The sequence below is a fragment of the Crassostrea angulata genome, unplaced genomic scaffold (assembly GCF_025612915.1).
Source record: "Crassostrea angulata isolate pt1a10 unplaced genomic scaffold, ASM2561291v2 HiC_scaffold_56, whole genome shotgun sequence".
NCBI lineage: Eukaryota > Metazoa > Mollusca > Bivalvia > Ostreida > Ostreidae > Magallana > Magallana angulata.
Genome location: NW_026441611.1, coordinates 128,425 through 151,981, shown reverse-complemented (window position 1 = coordinate 151,981; position 23,557 = coordinate 128,425). Strand labels below are relative to the sequence as shown.

Below are 23,557 nucleotides of genomic sequence, written 5' to 3'. Positions count from 1 at the left end.
AGGTATTCGATATGAAATCAGTGTATGCTTTGCAGACGATTACCGAGTGTGCCACTGTTCCGTTGTTAGGCCCCTATCTTTTTTATTCAACGACCTTTTCACGAGTGTGTATGTATTTCTTTCCATTCCGGAAACATAATATCCTTAATAAAACAAAAAGGAACAAAGAGGTACATACAGTGCAGCGTTATACAATTCTACTTAAATGGTAAAGGTAAGTGCCCTTAATGATAATGATAACAATAATAATAATGGTGATAATATCTAGATGAGTTGTCGTTGCAAGTAACTAGTAGGTCTTCCATTTGATTTCTCATAAGATGCGATGAAATGAGATTTTGACTGAATTTTTACTCTGTGTAATGTCATGTAACTCGATTTGAATAAGTTAAATTTTCTGAAAATACATTAGGCCATCAGAAATTAATTCCCTGGTTCTCAGGACCGCGCGCATCTGATTTTACATCGCCCATTTTCATCATTTAATAAAAAAATTAAATTTCGATAATGCGCTTGCTTATTTTGAAAAGAAAATTTGGATTGAGGACTGCATTTTAAATTCTCAAGTCAGTAAAACGCTTGACTTAATATATAACATAATTGCAAACATTGCGATGATTCAGATTTAATTATAGCAATTGCAAATAACCGACGAATCTATAGTTACGAGACGCTGTGTTTAGTTATAATCGCGATGTCAATGATTTTAGTTTTGGTATATGAAGAGGAATGCCATTTAACTAACATGCCTGTAAGGGGAAAGTAGCTTGCACTATACTAAATATCCCATTATACTTAAACACATGGCTTTCTTAAGCCTCGTAGTTGTGGTGTTTCTTGAAGAACATGATGACTTATTTGTTTCATTTAGTTTGAGCTAATAAATCAGAAACATTCTTTGGAAGGTAACTCTTTATTCGTTTAAAACATTGCATTTTCTAAAACGCCTCCTTTTTTATAAAATAAGAAAAAATTATCATCGCCTGACTACATCTGATTTTGACGCAACTTAAATATTTTGTTTTAAACTGAACCTGAGATCACTTTAACACAATTTTTATGAGTAGAAAAGATTGAATTTTTTATATTCTTTTAATCAATTTAAAAAATGTCATAAGATGCTGAATTGCAAGCGCTTCTTAGATAGTATGTTTTAAAATAAGCATAATGTCATTCTAACTCAATGTAAATGAGGTACAAATTTCTGAAAATTTTAAATTTAATCCAAACAGTACTTCATGAGCCAACGATCCTTGGAACGAAGTCACTAAATCTAATGACATCGAAACTGGAGGAAAACGATATCAGGATTATTACAACGCAAAGAGATGATACGACAGTTGTACACATTCAATTCATATGAACGATTACACTAATGCTGTTTGGAATGATTTTTGTAATAGAATCTACGTCTGGTTCTTAAACAGAAATGATGGTAAGACTTTCTTAACACTGAATTTGCAGTCTTTGGAATGCAGTATTTGATATTCTCATGTTAAGATTATTATGTAAATTCATTTTTTACAGTCCATACATGAAAAAGGTTTCAGTCCACTGCATACAGCTTGTAAAAAAGGAGATATCGAAACAGTCGAACGCCTACTGGAAAATCCAGCTGATGTAAATTTGCGCGATGAAAATGGATTCACTCCTCTCTTTAGAGCTTGTGAACATGGATATAGCCAAATTGTACAACGCTTGCTTAATGAAACTGATAATGCGACAATTTATCTTAGGCAAACACAAAAAGCTGACGTTAAGATATGTAGCAATGACGGATTCAGTCCCCTCTACATAGCTTGTGTTAAGGGACATGTCGAGATTGTGCGATGCTTGCTTGCAGCGGGTGCTGATGTTCGCGATAAACAAGGATTATGCCCTTTATTCATTGCATGTCAAGCTAACCATGGCGAGGTAGTTAAGCTTTTACTTGAACACAAAGCTGAGGTTAATTTATGTAACAACAAAGGATACAGTCCCCTCTTTATAGCTTGTGCCAAAGGAAATGTCAAGATTGTGCAATGCTTGATTGAAGCGGAAGCTGATGTTAATTTACGCAGTAAACAAGGAGTAAGCCCTTTATATATTGCGTGTCAAAATAACCAAGGCAAGGCAGTTAAGATTTTACTTGAACACAAAGCTAATGTTAATTTATGTAATATCGATGGATACAGTCCCCTCTTTACAGTTTTTATAACAGGACATGTAGAGATAGAGATTGCACAACACTTGCTTCAAGCGGGTGCTGATGTTAATTTATGCGAAAACAGAGGATTCAGTCCCCTGTCAGTTGCTTGTAAAGAAAAACAAGGCAAGGCAGTTAAACTTCTACTTGAAAACAAAGCTGATGTTAATTTATGTAGCAAAAACGGATGCAGTCCTCTCTATTTCGCTTGTGAAGAAGGACATATCCAGATTGCACAACAATTGCTTGAAGCGGGGGCTAATGTTAATTTATGTAAGAACGATGGATTCAGTCCTCTCCATACAGCTTGTGAACAAGGACATGTCGAGATTGTGCAATGCCTGCTTGCAGCGGGTGCCGATGTTAATTTAAGCGATAAAGAAGGACGAAGCCCTTTATGCATTGCGTGTCTAGCTAACCATGGTGAGGTAGTTAAAGTTTTACTTGAAAACAAAGCTAATGTCAATTTATGTAGCCACAGCGGATTCAGTCCTTTGCATAAAATTTGTGCATGTGGACATGTCGAAATTGTACAACACTCACTTAAAACGGGTGCTGATATTAATGTATGCAGTAAAGACGAAGACACCCCCTTAGCATTGGCTTGTAAAGAAAGGCAAGACAAGGCAGTTAAGATTTTAATTGAAAAGAAAGCGAAGCTTAATTTATGTAATAACGAAGGATTTAGGCCCCTCTATATAGCTTGTGCATTAGGAAATTATGAGATAGTACAACATTTGCTTGAAGCGGGAGCTGATGTTAATTTATGCGAACGAAAAGGAATCAGCCCCCTATTTATTGCTTGTAAAGAAAATAAAAATGAAATCGTAAAGCTTTTACTTAAAAACAAAGCTGATGTTAATTTATGTAGCAACGATGGACTCAGTTCCCTCTATATAGCTTGTGAAAAAGGACACGTTGGAATTGTACAGCAACTACTTGAAAGAGGTGCGAATGTCATTTAATTTGTTCAGGATCCAGGGCGGAATGACTTCAGTCTTTGCATCCAGAACTTTTCTTTTTTTTCTCTACGCATTGGTCCAATCTGTCTGCCTGTCTGTATACCTGTCTGCGGTGGGTTTTATTTTAAGTTTTTTGTGAATAAGTGTCTGGTTTTGCTGATATGCAAATATCAGGTGGTATAGGACAATCCCATATTGTGAGCTACTATTTATTGAAATAAACAATAAAATCAAATGTAATTTTTATTAAAAAATTCTTTCTAAATATTGTCATCTAACAGCGAAGTTTTCACTACGAATCTGTACATAATGAGTTCAATTCCCGCGGGAACTTTTAATTTTTATCCTTTCAAAAAGTATTTAAAACGTATTTTGTGGTTTAAACTTAAATTATTCTTTTTATTCTTAAATACTTTTATGATTGATTTTTTTTTTAATTGTTCGTTATTTCCCTTGTCGACTGTCATTGGAATCTATCAGGCTTTGCAGGTGTCATGTGCAAGTTATGTAATTTCACAAATCTCTCAATCACCCTTTGGACTATTACGTAATTTTAAGATTGTCAAGTTAGATTCATACTACGTATTTCAGCCGATGAAAATAAGCTTTATGAGCACGTGTTTTGATGCGGTCTGTTACTGACCAGTATCGAATGCGTCATTCATATCATTGTTTTAAAAAGCAACAACATTTTTGACACACTAACACACACCCCTACTCGACCTACCATACTTACATGTATGTATGCATATATATGAATGAATTTGTATTTTATATGTCTTTTTTGAGCATTTCTATATTTTATGTTTTTGCGGTTTTTTTGTGTTTTTAGGGGGTTAGTTACCTATTGTGATATATAATAGTTTGATATATATTGTTATTCCGTTAATTAAGGAGATCAGTATATAAATAGGCCACTTTTGTACTACATAACAAAAACTTATCGTATGATCCCCTATTTGATTTATTGTTCTTGTTTGGGTTTTTTTTGTAATTTGCAATAAATGACATTAATGTGAGTGTTTGATTTAATCAACAAAAACCTAGCTGCCGTGGGTTTGTGCATGAGAAAACATAATCATTGTTAAATTAGAAAAATGTTAACCGGTGAAATTATCTTAAATGTAATGTACTTTAATCCATATTGATATCGACATATGAAACAAACCATCGTAACGGTATTGAGGTAACTGTATGTATACATTATAATAGAAGTATATGATAAAATAAATCTCAAGTTGTCTTATTTTTAGCGTGCAAGGAAAAAAAGATGGGTTTTTTAAAATTTATTTTTAATCAGTTTATGAGTATGTACGTATCAACTGATTTGGCTTGAATTAATGTTGTATAAAATGTGTCTTTAAATTTCTTTCGTCAATAAGATAATAATTTCTTTTCTATGTGGAAAAAGACAGCACCTGTTAAAAATTAGATTTTATAAGACAATATGTACATGTAACATAGTTTTCAAATCAAACAATGTTAAAGAAAAACTGTGATGGATTCACTTGCTATCCCAAACCAAAACAACGTTGTAAGAACAGAGCAGGAATATGTTAATGAGACACATATAAAAGAAATCCAGGGTCTTTGTTGCGTAAGGAAGACCCTGTCAGATTTGTGACTATTAGATGGGGCAATTTTACACACACAAAAATTGAAAATTCGAGAGATCTTAACCTTCTAAATGTAATTACTTGTGATGTATCAGTAGCACAATAAAAAAAGACAACAATCGGATTTCATGGTCGTAGTCAAGAAATGTATCAGCTATATTATTGCATTGCATACGAAATATATATATGGCAATTTGACAATCCCCCAGCCTAACTTGTTTGATAAATCATATCATATATTATATAATGAATAATCTTATTGCTAGTGCACTTATTTTTTAATTCTAAGACGCACAAATGTTAACTGTATCATATATAAATCCTTAGGATACCCAAAGATAAGCCAGAATTGGTCTGTGTGTCAGTCGTGTGTTTGCGCATAAACAAGCATCATAGATTGACAAAGTAAAGGAGGAGAATATTCAATTAAGAGAAAGATTAGTAAAAGAATGATGTGTGAAGTATCAAATGATTTGAGACAATTGATACAATAACATTATCCCAGCTTCTACGAAATATTGTTCACAAAAATAAATATCCTGCATAATAATTTTTACAAGGTATATAATATACATTAAGATTTCTTTAAAACAAGTTTTAATCAGATATAACTGACTTTGTATACAAAACACTAATTAAGTTATTGTTCAAAAATGTGTGCTACTCTTGTACAATAAACACACGCCTATTGTTGCATTTCATCGCCCTCGATTCAGAGCAATTTTAAATGTCCATGATTTAACTAACTGATTTGACTCTCGAATAATTGAATGCAACAAAACAAAAGAATATACATATACATGCTATAAATGTTTATCATTTTTTTTTCCAGAATTTAATATAATGATAAAGGCATTTTTTTATGGTGAAATGGTTTGCCCAATGTTTCATTTGGTTTTGTTTTTCGTTTGGTTGATTTTTTTTTGTTATATACATAACACCACTCTGCCATCTAAACAAGAAAAAAAACTTGACAGAAAATTCACTATACCGGAGTTCCACTAAGAATGATATATAATCAGAGCTATTACAATGTTCGTACTTATTATATGTATATATCTATGCAATTTGTACGTGTTAACTCAACTTGATCGGAAGTTGTCTATACATATTAACCGAGACAGGCTTGGGTAGATAGCTTTCAAACGTTTCCAGCTTATATATTTTTGAATAAAATAATTCAATTTAAATATCACAACACAGTATATATAGGGATACATGTGTATACACGACTTGTTTAACATACTTGTATGATGTCCATGTACTTATTCATTGCACAAGAAAATACAGACATCAAACACGTAACTTTTAAAGCTGGGAGTTTCGCTTAAAACTCATCGGTAAAATTATTTTGCGATCCTCTCCGTCTCCCGACCAGTCCTTCAACATATAATCTTAAGCATATTCAACCACAATAACGTATTACACCTGTCATTGATTAAAATCACCAATCAGTCTGTCTGCATCTATTGCCTTGGATGTGCAATAGTTATAATATAAATGGCTTAAGGGAAAGTGAGTAGTGTTGTAGGATACAAAAAAAAAGCTTTTGAAATTTAACTATGTTGCACTCTAACAAAATTATTCAAGAAAAAGTAAAATTTGTTTATCGCAAAACAATCTTCGGAATTGTTTTTAGAATTTCATTTACATAGTTGTTGATCGCTGTTTTTAATGAATATATATTCAGATGCAGCGTGTAAAATCATTATACATATGACATCTCCTTGAAGTGCATTAATGTATTTTATATCCAACATCTAATTTTTATTTGAAATTGGCATAAATTGATAAATCTTTTCTCAAATCATTTCAGTTTTATCGTTTTAAACAGAGGATACGTTTTGTATTTAACATGACGCGTCGGGGAACAAAGCTTACATATATTCTCGATAAAATTCATATTGCATTGAGCCATCATGAATAACCACACAGAGAGGATTTACAACGACATACAAAAAAAACAAATGTACTTCTAAATGTAACATTGTTGGCATGGTCTTTTTTGTAGCGAGACAAGTTGTGTGTTGATCTTAAAGAAAACATGTTTAATTTTTGTGTAAAGCACCCATCGATTACAGCTAATTTTGTTCCTATTGTCAGGTGTTGCTCTTAAAAAATTTTGGAGGAACAGGCAATTTATTACATCTTTTGTTTAAGTGTGTTATGAACACACTTTTTGTGCATCAATTTCATAAAAATCGAGATTTCATTGTCAAAATAAAAAAGAGCTTAAGGTCATATTTTACCAGGGTCTTACAATTCATCGATTACTGAGTGTTGATTTCACCATAAGCATTGTAATTCAATTATGACGTTTCCAAAATTGAAAAACGTAAAATTCCTTATTACAATATAAAGTATAAAGAAAACAATTGGTTGATTTTTAATATTAAAGTGAATAGCGCTAAATTCTATACATAAAAGAAATAAATCTACCGATTATCTAGCGCTTCCTTTTTAGGTGCATTACTTTAGCAAATATATAAAAGTGTGAACGAGTTTGTTGGCATACACTCGAGGAGAGTTTTTGGTCTTCAGTTTTAGTGCACTGAGTCATGTAAAATAAAATTGGTTATCTAAAGAATGCAGAATGCAAGTGATAGATTATGGTCCTTTAAAGACCATAAAACAGATGATTGGAAATATAAAAGTTTGACGCGAATGCCATTGAATAAAATTGATGAACAATTATTGGTACTATTTGACTTTACACTTTTTACTGAGTTCTACCATCTTAATATATTAATTCTAACCCTCTAAAAAAGTGTGCATGCGGCTATAAAGATTTATATCAATTGCACTGAATATAATTGAAATTATTTATGATCATAATTTATAACCTTTCAAATGAAAACATGACAATAACTAACTGTCAAATATTTCAAAAATCCATGAAACGAAACACAAATTCAAAGCAGAGCAGCACGGACCTCTAGAAATATAGAAGTAGGATCAGGTGCCATGGAGGAGTGAGCACACTCTGCTGACCGGTCACACCCGCCGTGTACGCTTTATCGTAATCGGGGGAAAAACGGAAAATTCCGTAGATATTTAGGTGATTAATTATGGTCTAACACTTAGTAGGAAAAACGACAATCAGAAAAGAAAAGCGTTGAATTAGTTCCCCAAAGCTACGTTGATAGATCACTATATAGATATTTTCTTATCGGACAAACACCCAAAAAATTACCTTAGATAATATTTCAATGTTTAAAAGTCGTTTTTAAACCTTTTTACATAAACTTTTATTTATCTCACAAGCATCGACCAATAAATGTAAAGCAACATTTAACGATTTGCGGCATATATTATTAAGTATTTATGGTCTTAAAATTGGTACTTTCCCGGCAATGTTGATTAAACCTTTTCATATAAAAATTGAATTTCAAAAACAAACAATCTTTTCGTATCAATTGATTAAATTTATGAAATTGAAAATGACGCTAATATCTAATATTGTGTTTAAAAAAATTATGACTTTTGAAATCTCTAAAGTTTAATTAAATTATTAATATTTAACAATTAGCTTTAATAGATAATTAGCTTTTACTTGAATAATAAAATGTTCATTTTATTTTGTTTTAATGATTAACTTTCTCTAATTTTTTTTTTATTTGATATATAATAACTGAATGCAAATTGATATACGGAAAGAAATATACATAAACGACATTGTAACTCAACCCAGTGCATGTCTTATAATGCATTGTGCTGTTGTAAGCGATATTATATAAATTCTTTTGAGGTTGACTAACTCCACAGATAAGTAATGATAATACACATAAAAAAACGGAAAAAAGGATTGCGTAATGTATATGATGGCTTGTGCATGAAAATGTATAGATACATTACACAGAACATGCATAGCTTAGCCAGAAAAAAAACCTGGCAATCGATATACAAAATGACCATTTATTAAGAGAAGACGTTCAATTGTATGATGAACAATATGAGATACATGATTGTCACACTCTACTATCTATTGTAACAGGTTCTCTCCAAGTGTGCAGCAGTATTCATTTTTCCGGTCGTTTTCATTTTGAACATCGCATTGATAACAAGTATTATAGCATTAATACGTGTCCTTGTTCACGTAATGCTAATACAAGTAAAAAATGCGCAAACTATAAGATCATTGTTTTGTATAAAATTACATTTGACCAATCGTACTTGAACATTTTGATCCAAATGAATTTAACTTAGTGATAATTGATAATAAAAAAGATGATTAACAGGAAGAAAACAGTATTATTTTTTTTAAGGTTGTGAAATGAAATATTAGGTTAATTTGATGGTATAAATCTCAATTATTGTGATCATTTTTCACACTTATTATTAATCAATGATAACGATGATCTTCATAATGATTTCATACTATGTCAAAATTCCTCTTAATGTTTTAAAAAGCCATGTTTAATTAATATCTACACATATCAGTTTAGAATATAGATAAGCTGTAGTTCACAAACACATCTATTGAAATTTAGATGATCACGATCAAATGACAGTGTCTGGAAAATTAACAGCGCGCAAGATTACTTAATCGATCTCATACAAATCGTACAGTATAGAAGGCTGTCAATCCTTCTGTAAATCTTAGAGTTTTAAGAGACCAGGCGTTTCCAGTATATAGCGATCTATTACAATGATTTTTCGGTGTTTTTTTTTTAATCAGAAACATATCAGATCAGATTCATACATGCAAACGTAATTTAAACAAAATTTAACCATTTTTAAACCAACGTTGTGTTTTCTTTGTATGATGTATTGCCTTGCTGCTAATTGCTCAAACGAGTGTCAACGTCTTTGAAGACACTTACTTGGGGCGGGTTATCTCGGAACCGTCTTATGTAATTTGCTTACAGTTCTTATACTCAAATGACTTTCATTCGTCAATAAATAATAGTAGGAAATCACATCGCGGCATTTGTTATAAATAAAGAAAAGTACAAAAAGTAGGATTCACATGCAAAAATTTATGCATTCTCTCTTGTGTATCAAACGTACCCGTCTAGAATACATATGTCCTTATCATGAGGGTCTGTGTTACTGGTTCTGCCATAAATAAGGACATTCTGCTGGGAGACTAGTTGTACAATGTTATCTTTGACAGGTCACTGTGTTATGTCGGGGTTTTTTTTCTGAATAAAAAATGGTGATATAATCTGAGATAAGGTGTAACTAAGGAGTAGGCCTATGTAGACTTTCACTGTATTTACACAGCTCGAAAACTATTGATTTCTTGCAGTATACATTTGAGGTGGTATGGGACAACGGTCAATATTAATGTAGATAAAAAATCATTGTAATCAAAATACATTCATCAAAAAACTTTTCAAATTTTACATTTTACCCCCCAAAAAAGGTTTTTAAAAGATTTGAACTCATGGCATATATTTATAGTCAATGCTCTGACCCGTTGCGCTACGCTTTTAGGTACGAATTTTGGGAAAGAAAAATAAAAATAAATATTTGATTCTATTGTTTATTTTGATAGGATAACGTTACAATACGGAAATGTCCCATACCACTTTAAGATGGTATGTTGCATACATTAGCTATTTATACTTTACTATCTTGCATGTTTGAAAATGCTTTTATCGGTATAAAAACTCCAAAGCATTTGTGAATTTACAATTTCATTGTTTGTTATTCACTGTTTTAATTAAAATTTATTGAGATGCAAAGTGTCTTTGTGTTAGATGTATTATGCATACATATAAAGGTAATGCAACGGAATATAACGGCTGTCATTCTAAACTTTTATATTAATTGACATCGATATCTATAACACCAACACAATAAATATACTTATACTCCTGATACGATTAATGAATGAGTGTTTGTTTTAAATCATGAAGTATGCCCGTTCATCACAATTTTCTCTTTTTGCTTTATTTCAGCATCAAAAACATAAATTTCTCTCAGTTATCTTACTAACTAAAACTTTTGTACAAAATGTCAAGCGTGTTTAATTTCTCACAATAACGGGAATCGTTCCTCCATGTATTTATAAGAAAGACTGCCGGAGGTATAGGGATGCTGTCATTCCTATACAATTATCTCTAAAAGACGATTTACTTGCCAACTTGAAGCGCAGACGAGATACACAGGCTATATTTTGCAAAAAGATTTATCACATAAAAAGGATTTACAAACTTATAACAGTCGCGTCAAGGACAAGCGTGCTGACGTATCCTAGTAAGCACTCTTATCTATCGTGTATGCAGGATTTACAACAGTCTTTAAAAAGGGGTTCCTTGCAGGTTTATCTCATTGTTATGCATTTTATCACGTACATGTTGCAAATACGAAACTGAAACCCTTTAATATTTCTAAATAAACCAAAGTATGTATAAGTGTAACATTTTAAGCAGAATTTATTTTTTTTAACTCGGACATGCTTCTGATAGTTTGCTTGGGTGATTCAAAATGTCGTCAAATACATCTTACATTTTTAAAACACGCCTTAATGCAGTGTTTTATGCATTTTTTTTGTTTGTTTGTTGGTTTTTTGTTGTTGTTTTTTGAGGTTTTTTGTTTCTTGCGTACAATGGTGACTTCTTATCCGTTGTCAGTGGCATTTGGGAGTCAATTGAGTATTATTCTGATCTGTATTTGTTTTTCGTTGTTTTGTTATTGCTTTATGAAAATGTCAATCAAAAGACAATCAAAACATTTACCTCATATATTGAACTCAGAATCTTGAAAAAATGTATGTTTATTTTGTGTGGGAAAAATTAAACACGCAATGGTTTGATTGGAAAACTGATATCGATCATGACAGCAGGTTTTGTCTAGTCCTAATATTGTCAAAACATCAAATGAACGGGAAAATATGTTTTCAAACAAAATCGGAAGATAAATCATTGATAAAGCTTAATCGATAAAATCAGAATAAAATACTGTCTGGAATTACCCCACTGTTTTTCTGATGGTCGGGTCATTCTGGACAGTATGGTTAAGCATTCAGAACAAAATTCAATAGAAAATATTCAACAGATTAGAGGGGACAAAAATGGTAAATTCTTAACAAGAAAGGCTGTTTTCAAGAATATCGAGCAAATTGTGGTTTATAATATACATTTCATACATTTCATATTTTTTGTATGATTTATAACATATTAAAATCATGCACCCCTAAAAACCATCCATAGTTCATAGTTCATAGTTAATGAAAAATGTAAAGTTCTGCAAGGAAGGTGCATTAATGTTATAATAATCCAAACAAGAGGCCCAATGGGCCACATCGCTCACCTGAGCAACACTGGCTTTATATTGGCGTTCAAAGGATTTTGTGCCATGTGGCCCCTCGGTAGATTAACCAAAAATGAATATCCGAATTGTCACTTATTTTTGCAAATACTTAATCTTTGACATATTTACCTTCATGGAATACCATTTTTGCCGAAAATAAGATCATATGCAATATAAATAACTAAATTTTCAGCTGGTGTTCACGGTTAACTTCCAGTTCCCTTTATTTTATCCCCCCATCACTTTATAAAACGATTAAAATACATGAGAGCATAAAGGTACATTTTCTCCCTCCCCTACTTGCTACTTATTGTATTTTAAAAAATTATATATGTGAAAGAAGAAAAGTGTACCTCAATGCACCAGAATGAATGCGCTCAATTCCTCAAATTAAAAACATTGAAAAATTTAGTTGGCCTTCTCCATTATAGACGATTGTCATTTACCAGGCATGAATTCATTTCGCGATCGTATGAGCTTTCATATCCTTACTCACTTGATTGAAGAAATAAACTTAAATGAAAATGTTGTCACATATGTTAAAGAGCTATAATTCAAATTAATGTATTGGCAGGCATGTCGCTCTATTGTACCAAGGCCCATCCATTATTTTCATCTTTATTAAAAAAAAACAAATGTGTATAAACAGAGATGATTTTCCATTGCAATAATTTTTAAGAACACCGATAATGCTTTTATCCTCATAATAATAATGTGTCAGGCCTATGGAAACTGTTTAAAAGGTATTGTTTTCATTTACTTGTGTTCAAAAAACTATCAAAAATTTGTGTAGATTTTATGCAATTCATCGTTGAAGAAGGGGCACCAGAGAGTAATTACAGCATATCATCCTTTTAGCAAAACATTTCTATTGATCAACCAAAATTTCAGTATCAATCGTAGAATCATAAGCAATATACATAGCTTGGTTTAAGTCATGTTTTTGTTCACATGAGTTTATTACATTCAACTTAAAAATTTTAAACTTGGTATTTCCTATTCAGCATAGCTGAATTTAAAATATAAACAAACTAAAGGATGACCTCATCTTTGTGTACAAACATATAGTAGCATTGTGCGCAAAGCTCTGTATCTTGCTTAAAACTCGAAGCTTGACTCTCGGGTTAGTAAAATTATAGGAATTTGTAAACAATTAAACCAAAAGAAAACTAAACTGCACTAAAACAAAGAGAAAACTCAATTTATTTTTCATCATATATATACTTTAGTTATATATTTCTAGCAGCGAGAATAATCTCCGTTTAGATTGAAATTGCTGAACATCTTAATAGAACATGATGCATTAATCAACTATTACGTAGAGATAATACCGAATTACACGCACCACCATAATTTGACCCCCCCCCCCCCCCACCATGGGGGCCCCACCCTATCCCCTGAAATCATGGTTTGACAAAACTAGAATGAATCAACACTACCTGAGGATGATTCCACACAAGTTACAGCTTTTCTGGCCATTTGGTTTTTGAGAAGAAAATTTTAAAAAGATTTTTCGCTATGTATTCCTATGTAAAATTCGACCCACCCATTGTTGCCGCACCCTACCCCCGGGATCATGGTTTGAGCAAATTTGAATCTACACTACCTGAGGATGCTTCCAAACAAGTTGCCGCTTTTCTGGCCTACTGGTTTTTGTTGAGAAGATTTTTCTCTACGTATTCCTATGTAAAAATTTCGACCCGCCATTGTGGCTCAACCTTACCTCTGGAGATCGTGATCTGAAAAAAAATTGAATCTACACTACCAGAAGATGCTTCCACACAAGTTACAGCTTTTCTGGCTAACTGTTTTTTTTAAAGAAGTTTTGAATGATTTTTCTCTATACATTTGTATGTAAGAATTTGATCCCCCATTGGGGCCCCATCGTTACCTCGGGGATCATGGTTTTGACAAGCTTGAATCTACACTACTTGAGGATGCTTTCAGCTTTTTTGGCCGATTGATTTTTTAGAAGAATATTTTTAAAGATATTTTTCTGTATATTTCACCTCAGGTGAGCTAACAATTATTTATGTCTCTGCTACATGTACACGCACTTATTATTTCCATCAGCAAAATTAATCTCCGTTTAGACTGAATAGACGAGAAAATACTTACAACTAGCCTAAAACACATTGCAGTAATCAACTATTACGCAAAAACCATACCGCATTACCATTAGAATTTGTATTTTAGTTGTTAAAGTACCGCACCTGTTAATGTATCTCATTTTCCGCAAGTAACAGTAAGCTGTCTTACTTTCCGATGTCTATATTTGATTGGTACGTAAAAATTACAAAATACAGGCGATAGTCCCCCTAAGTTACAAACCGTAATTCATGAAAACGAAACGAAAATCAAAACAAGCTTAAACCATTGTCAAAGGTGAAAATGTCAACGCAATGGAATATTTAATCTCAATTTACTTCATAAAATCGGCATTAATGTATCTTGCACGTTTCAAATATTCCTTTCGCACGCAAACTGTTCCACAACAACCAAATTCAATTTCGTCAGATTGACCCATTTCTTATACGTTCAAAATGGCCGCTTCTTTGTTTCAAAGAGTGTTTTGAGATATGGAATACCGAACCCGAAGTTAAACTGATTGACCCTCATTCTCTCTGTCTTATTATCATTTCCGTAAATTACTCAAATTTGAAACAGAATTAGCCCTTAATTTTTGCAATTTATATTTTCCTTCCAATAAAGATAATTTATGCTAAACTACGTTGAATTTGAGTCCCTAGTTCTCGAGAAGAAGATTTTTTAAAATGCACCCCCTTTTTCTACAGTTTCGAGGTTTTCTCAGCTTTGAATAAAGATAGGTCTTTCATTTCTGCAATTTATATTTGCCTTACCATAAGGATGCTTTGTGCCAAATTTGGTTGAAATTGGATAAGCGGTTTAAGAGATGAAGTTCAAAATGTAAAAGGTTTACAGACGGACAGACGGACGGACGGACAGACAGACAACGGACAAAATGTGATCAGAATAGCTCACTTGAGTTAAATTGTATTTTAATTAATCAGTTTAAACAAATCAAAAAAAAAAACCTAAATTGTATGCATGCATTATCAGATTTCATTTGATTATTTAAAATATTAGTCTTAATTGATAATTTTAAAAAAAAACAAGTAAATTAAATCTATCTATGTGAACACATGGAGTTCTCCAAGTATAAAATCATGCACTTGATCACAGAATAACTCAGAAATAATTCACTGATCTTGCCGTCACAAAAAGAGTACACCGTCAGTAACAAACCACACACACACACACACACACACACACACACACACACACACACACACACACACACACACACACACACACACACACACACACACACACACATTATCTCTCTCTCTCTCTCTCTCTCTCTCTCTCTCTCTCTCTCTCTCTCTCTCTCTCTCTCTCTCTCTCTCTCTCTTCGCTATGCGTGTCTCTCTCCAGAACTAAAGCTTAATGCATACCATTCTAATAATATAAAGAAAACAATCAATAAAACAAGGATACAAAAATCTACAAAATTATGTCCCGTATTGTAGACTGTACATTAATCTTTTTGCATTTCACAAACTGTCCGGAATTATTCGCTTTTTGTCCGGAATTACCCCATTCTGCCGAAGTCTTTTGTTGTGTCGGTAGATAAAAAAATTATCGAGAAAAGTTATTTGTTACACTGACTTCAGAATGACAACATACGTAATTTGACATATGTTCAGAAAAATAAACAGTAACTAATGAATTTAGAGTGAAAAATCTTTGTAAATAGCAGTGACCTAATTACTGTCCGGAATTACCCGAATTTCCCCTATAAGGAAGGAAAAGTTTACTTTAAAAATGCTCTCGGATATGTTGAGATGATGAAATATAACAGTTATTGATGCAATACATAGTTATATTAAGTAGGGTTGTGCTTTCCTGCTGCTGAGAAGTCCCAAGTAAGTTTATGGGAAGAACTCCGGTACCTTTGCTTTAATCCACAATAACATCAGGAAATGTTAAACATTCAATTTGAAAACAATCATTTCATATTTGTTTTTGAGTTGTTTTGTTTGTTAATTACACATTATGATGATTTATCAATTGTTAAACATAATTTACTATTTTACTTTTTTCTCATTGTACACTAAATTAAACCTTGATTATGTCTAAGCATCACTACAAATAAAACCACACACAGTGTCAACATTGAATGGTACACTAAGTCAGCGCATATATTGACGCATTTTCAACTTTGTTGACATTCCCCTTGGGAGTTTTATTGGCTTGTTGAGTACATAAGTCACGTGAAAATGATACGGTTATCTAAAGAATGCAGAGTGCAAGTGATAAATTATGCAAAGGACCATAAAGCGAAATCAATAAACGTTGTATAGGCTTTCCATTTATGGCATTTATATTTTTTTTTCATTATGTTTTACATTTCTGATTGTTTTTAAGTTCATAATAAAAATCAAAATATTTACAATGTATAAAGACCTATACATAGCTTCATACATGAGTACCACCAATAGTATTGTATTCTAAGGAAGTTCTTGATGACTTTAATAGTTTATATATATATATATATATATATATATATATATATATATATATATATATATATATATATATATATATATATATATATATATTGAAGTTAAAAAAGAAATCATTTTGTTGACTTTTTAAATTAATAGTCATTAATTATGCTTGCTTTCGAGATGTTCATTAGATACATTTTAGGAGGGTATACGATTAATGTACAGTGTCTTTGGGTCGGTGCTTGGTCTAAGCGCCATAATCCAACTAAATTTAAATTTTTCGATCAAATATTAATAGTAACCGTACAGTTTTCTCCCTTTATTTGTATAATGATTTAAATTTAAATTTGTGGTAGGACCCGGACTACATTTTAATTGAGAAATATCTAATATTAACTTGATTACTGAGAAAGTTATTTGTTTTTCAAATGATTAACATAATTAAATTTTATTTGTTTTTATGATATAATTGCTTAGAATGAATTGATATACAAAAAAAAAAATGCACACATTTACGAGAATATTATTAAACCAAAATAAATGTGTAAAACATGCAATTACGGTGTTGCTGGCATATGAACAATTTGTGAGGGTCAATTTACTTTAGAAATAAACAATGAAAATAGTTATGACAATAAACAATATGACAAAACAATGAATTAAAAAATGCGGTCAGTTTATGTTGGTTTGTGTACGTATGTGTACAGATATATTCTACGGTACATGCATAGCTTGTTCATTGATCGATCTAGTTTTTATTACACACAAATGCAGTCTTACAATACCTGGCAATCGTACACAACTTAAACAATGAATTGAAAAAACATTTTTTCGAGTACTAGTTTTAGTAAAAAGGACACAAATACAGTTGTGGAGTATTTATCATTTGATATGCATTTATATCATTGATTTCAATTAGTATTTCATAGTCGTACTATCAGTAGAGAAACAACTTATAATCATGGCCGTTTTCTACTTAATGTGGACATCAAGGTGGCGTAATAAAATATAATATAATAATATAATGTAATTTTGTAATATAATAAAACGAACAATCATCAGATCATATTGACTTGGAATTTTTTTGTATACTTTGTCTTTTTTCCCCTGTTTTTGCAGGAAAAATCTTAAGGTAACTTTACAAACTAGCTTCTGTTTGTGTAGTCATAATTCCTTTTTTTTTACTTCTTGCTTTGAGCTACGACAGCTGTATATAAAATATTTTAAGATTATACATATCCATCACATGTGTAACTTACATATTTTTAAACATATTAAAAATAGTTATTTTCATAAAGGGAAATCACCAAAGATAATATTTTTTAATTAGGTTAAACTGCTTAACCATTTTCTCATAAACCATTAAACTAATTTTAAGTTTTTCTAACTGGGCGCACTAGGTTTTCCCACATACTATGCTGTAGTCGTGCCTATCTGATGTTGGAAATGATTAACAAAAAATACCTATTCCTTAACAGATGTCATTCAATTTTGTTTAAAATATTTTTGAAACTTAATTCTCACTCATTATCATTTAACATGACAATTGTGCTCCAAGTGTGCAGCTGTTCATTTCTTCCGGTCGTTTTCGTTTCTGAACATGGCACTTATCATAAAGATGTTTTATCATTTAAAAGTTCCCTGTTTATGGTAACACAAATACAAGGCTCAAATCAAAGTACCAAACCATTGTTTTGTATAATATTAACATTACGCGTAGAGGCACAGGATGAATGACCATCTTTAAGTCCTCCTTAAAGATAGCTTAAAGGTGTTTAAAGGTAGCTTAAAGACGATCTTTAAGCCACCTTTAAGCTACCTTTAAGCTATAAGTATTGCTTAAAGGTGGCTTAAAGAATGCGTAAAGATGGCTTAAAGGCAGCTTAAAGACTATCTTTAAGCCACCTTTAAGACACCTTTAAGGACAACTTATAGGTCCTTAATGTCCAAACTTCTTTAAGCCACCTTTAAGCCACCTTTAAGCTACCTTTAAGCCACCTTTAAGCCATTAAAAAAAATTTAATTCAATATTGTGCTTGATTTCCAACAAAATGTATTAACTTTATGAAATAAAAGGTATTAAAACGGTTTTTGTTCTAGAAAGAAAAATGAGAAATAAAACAAAAAAAAAACCGGCCACGGCGAGAATTGAACCCGGGACCCTTAGTTTACTAGCATCACCACACATCCTCTGCGCCACGGCAACTTACATATATCTGAGCGTTTTTATATCCTATATTTCAGTGGATATTGAATCACTGTATTGAATGTGTTTACTTGAAAAGATTTTGACAAACCATTCAGTTTGTAACAATCAATTATATCTAATTTATAAATTACATGCATGCATGTATTTAGAATGAAATACGGAACTTGGTCTTCAGTGAACAAAAATATATTATACCTAAATGGAAACCGTTAGGTTCACTATAGTAGGCTTTCTTAGTTAATAAGTTTAAACCGAGTAGATATACGTTCATCTAATTTATAGCTATAAAAATGTAAGAAAGAAAATGAAATCATTTCTTTTATTAAATGCATTGATACTATTAGGGTATTTGTTCAATTTCCCGGTTTTCATGATCGCGGCGCCGTTCCAATATGTTTAAATATTTACATGTAATTGTATGTACATGTACATGATTTTTAAACTATCAATTCTATAACAAACAAAATTACCAATTACCAGTGATGTATTTACTGCATGTGGCAATTGCAAATGACTTGTACATACAATTGTATGATGTGCCAGGCCGGGTATATTTGACATATTTACCCTTATACATATACTTAAATAATCAACCCCTATTTATGATCACCGGTACATTAATTAACTAGCCTCAAGATTTTGCTCTTACATACATGTATCGTTAATTTGTAGAGGTAACATCTTTGAAACCCAGAGCTAGGAAATAATACTTTGAAAATGAATTACAAAATAATGTAAATTAACTTTTATTCACTAGACTTATCGTATACTCGTACATACTAAGATTCAACGCCTTTAGAAACCCTGACGTGCACCTGGGCACACGACACACCTGTTGTGTATATCTTGTATATTCTGTGTTAGTTCCAGGGGTTTTCTTAAGTTGGACAAACAATAGACTTTAATTAGATATACACAAACATGCACCTGGGCACACGACACAACTGCTGTGTATATCTTGTATATTCTGTGTTAGTTCCAGGGGTTTTCTTAAGTTGGACAAACAATAGACTCTAATTAGATATACACAAACGAACAAAACTATGTCTAGACAAACAAAGCAGTAATATCCTGCCCGATATAACAAAGGCAGTTGAGAGTCTTTTCATCTGTAACATGTATCTAGCAGATTTAGAGTTAGAAATAATGAAAATTGAAAAAAAAATACAAACCTTAAACCGATTAACAAATTAAATCATGCATTTTTGGTTCATTATCTTTATTTTGTTTAATAACCGGATGAACTTAGAGAGAGAGAGAGAGAGAGAGAGAGAGAGAGAGAGATTTTTTCACCGATTAATTTATAATAGGAAACAAACATACTTTATTTAGTTTTATGCACATATTAAGATACAGAGACTGCGCTCATACCTACAATAATTTTGAAACCCCCAAAAAATTATAAAGAATTTTATAACGGCAATCTGTGTCCATCAGAGCGGTGCTGATGATAGCGATCTGTGTTTAATGGAGCGACGATTAAAACCGCCTGGAACACCCCCCCCCTTCCTTTGAAATTATATTATCACTCGGATGACCCCCTCCCATCTCTATAAAAGAGCTTTTGCATTTAAGATATGTTTTTATTGTTCAGCTTAATCAATATTGACTTAAAGGCCACTTAAAGACAGTGCAAAGGCAGTGTAAAGAGAGCGTAAATGCCACTTAAAGATGCTTAAAGGTGGCTTAAAGGTGGCTTAAAGGTAGCTTAAAGAAGTTTGGACATTAAGGACCTATAAGCACTTGCTTAAAGGTGACTTAAAGGCGGCTTAAAGGTTGTATAGCCTTTAAGCTCCTTTAAGTCACCTTTAAGCCACCTTTAAGGACTTGCTTAAAGATGGTTTTTCGCCCTGTGAGGGACATTTTGTTTCAAAGGTACAATGTGTTAATTATTTTAACTCAATAAGGATTAATTATGAATAGGGTAATTAACATTAAGTATACAGTATCATTTGTCTAAAATTAGAAAGATGTATTCTTTTGGGCATATTTAATCCTATGATAATTAATCCTCCCTTAATGTACATACATTCATTTTTATATATTAATGATAATGATTCACTACACCAAAATTTTAAATCATCTTAAGAATTTTTCATATGCAATGCAACGTAATACTTATATAATAAAATACATAAAATAATACTTAGATTGTTGCTGAAATACAAATGTATAGAACTATATAAGATTAAATGAAAATTTATCAAATTTAACAGCGCGAGCATAAAGTACTTAACCGATCATATACTTTGCTTACATTATTGATAGCAATATTGATTATATCGAGTGATAAATGATTTATAATTCACATTAGGGGTGTTATAGGGGCCCATGTGTTTTAGATATATGGCAATGAAAAGAAGAACATCTCTGAGTCATAGATATGAAATGTCATATGAGAAACACGATTGAGACAGGATTGAAGCAATTCATCCTAAAATATGAAATACTTACTAGTATATATTAATAAGACAGAATGTAGGAATTTATTACCTTGACCTTTTACCTCAAAATTAATTGGGGTCTTCTTTAGGGCATAGGGTGTCAAGATATAAGAGTTTAATGCAGAGACCCAGAGGCCGTTTATATATCGATTGTGTCAAACACTGGCTGAATGAGAAATAGACGGACTGGCGGTCAGATTTATAATCCTATATCCGACTTTTCAGTCGGTGTTGGACTGATTAAGATTTGTACATAAACCAATATTCAAATACATATAACACGTACATTTAACTTTCTCTGTGTTATTTTTTTTAACAAATTGCTCGTTAATGAAAAATGTCTAGTTACATCATATTGCTTTACATAGCACAAATATGCACAATGCATAAAAGAACTTAAACAATTGCACAATGAACAATGAACACGAAAAATAAATAAAAGAAACAAATTTTAAACGTGGTTTAGAATATATTAGGTTGAATGTTATTTGATCACATACATTACAATATTAACCATATAGAAAATAGTATTAGACTATATACCGATGGGTCTTTTTATATAAAACATGTAATATCCATATTCTGGAAAACTGCGCAAAGGTTCCAACAGAGGACGTACGATCATTAAGCATAACAGATCTTGTCAGAACATGCATGCACATTGCCCACCCCACCCCCCCCCCTTATCCATTTACATTGTACATGTAGCTGTTAACTATTTTGGATATTAAACGTTATGTTAAACAAAAAATAGTTTCCGCTAAAAATTAAGTTTTTCTGTTTGATAGGCTGAAAATTTTGAAAGTGTTCGCTTTTTTGAAGCACTTTTTATAACGACAAATAAAGCACCTCAATTTTACTAAATATGCCTGACCTTCAAAATACGTCAGTAAATCATCAAAACATTGTAATCTAACTGCAGTGTACCAAGGAAATCTACACTCGTACTGGCCCCCTTAAACATGGGCAGGATCTTGTTGATAAAGAGTTGTCTCCCATTCTGGTTGCCAGCATGGGTCTGCATGAAAATCTTCAGCGAGTGAGGTCGCCCAGGGAAATCTGTAAATGAGTGAAAAAAAATGTTACTTAATAATATCTGATTGGAGCGCATAGCTCAAAGGTCAACATTTTTAGGTCAGGAATCCAACAATCAAATTATTTTTCTAATATTTAATAATTTAAAGTATCAGAAAAATTCATTTGAACATATGATTTTTGGATGATTTTTTAGTGGATGCCGAAAAAAGGTCGTCTGCAAAGTATCTTTCATACGTTTCTTTCACTACCCCTTGATATTGTTATTGGTTCAAAGTGTAAAAGTAGTTTAGACTAATTTGGTGTGTTTTAATTTTACGTATTTCATTTTGTTGACTTATTCCCACAAACTATATCGTTGAGATGTATCTTTATCATTGTGGGGAAATGACTTGTAAATGCCCATTCATTAAAACATGTCATTCAATTGTATGATGAACAATTTGGGAATTCAATTGTCATTCTTCACTATCTGCTGTGACAATTGCTTTCTAAGTGCTCAGCTGAGTTTATTTATCCGGTATTTTTCATTTTGAACATCGGATTTATCACAAAGACGAGTATAATATTATTTATAACATTTAAAAGTTTCCTTGTTTACGCAATTGTAAATGCAAGTTTTTAAGCAATCTACCATACCATTTTTTCTATCATATTCAGAAAATGGACAGCGCGCACATACATGTAAAGTATTCCACTGGCCTTTTACATATACATAAAGCAATGTTAATTTTATCGAGTGATAACTATTTTCTGATATATGTCTGCGGGTTTTAAAAGCCCATGCGTTTCCATATATATTAAACGATAAGTAATGTCTAGATATAAAATGCAATATTAGAGGCAAAATATAAACTACATATACACACATTTTATATTTTAACAATTGCAAAACACGATCTTTGCTGAAGGAAATTTCAACTTGCTTAATATTGAAAAAAATGTATTCAATAGTTTCAAAACACGCTTATCTGTGCAGTTTTATGGGTTTGTTCATGTGTTCGTACAAAAATGTATGCTGCATTGTCTCCTTATCGGCAGACAATATTCGACTAAGCATTGGCATCATTAATATTTTACATAACCGAAATACGAAATATCGATAAGGCAAACAGCTGGTATTTTACGATTAACTTTCTTTACCCCTAAACACAAACTTACTTAACTTAAACCAAATTCACCTTTTTCTTTTTAATTGTGACCAACGTTGTGTTCTTATTGTTGGTGCATTGCCTTGTTCCGATATTGATCAAGTATTTACCGACGTTTCAGAGACACTCATTTCTGGTGAAGGGGATTTTTTGCTTTAAAATA

General features: G+C 31.8%; 1 protein-coding gene across 1 annotated transcript; it reads left to right on the top strand.

Annotated features, from left to right (window-relative positions):
* Positions 1-30: 30 nt before the first annotated feature.
* Positions 31-4,811, top strand: LOC128168823 (ankyrin-1-like). Its single transcript, XM_052834988.1, has 3 exons — positions 31-214; positions 1,233-1,435; positions 1,528-4,811. The coding sequence occupies exons 2-3, from the start codon at positions 1,430-1,432 to the stop codon at positions 3,148-3,150; spliced, it is 1,629 nt and encodes a 542-aa protein (XP_052690948.1). The 5' UTR covers positions 31-214; positions 1,233-1,429; the 3' UTR covers positions 3,151-4,811.
* Positions 4,812-23,557: the final 18,746 nt, after the last annotated feature.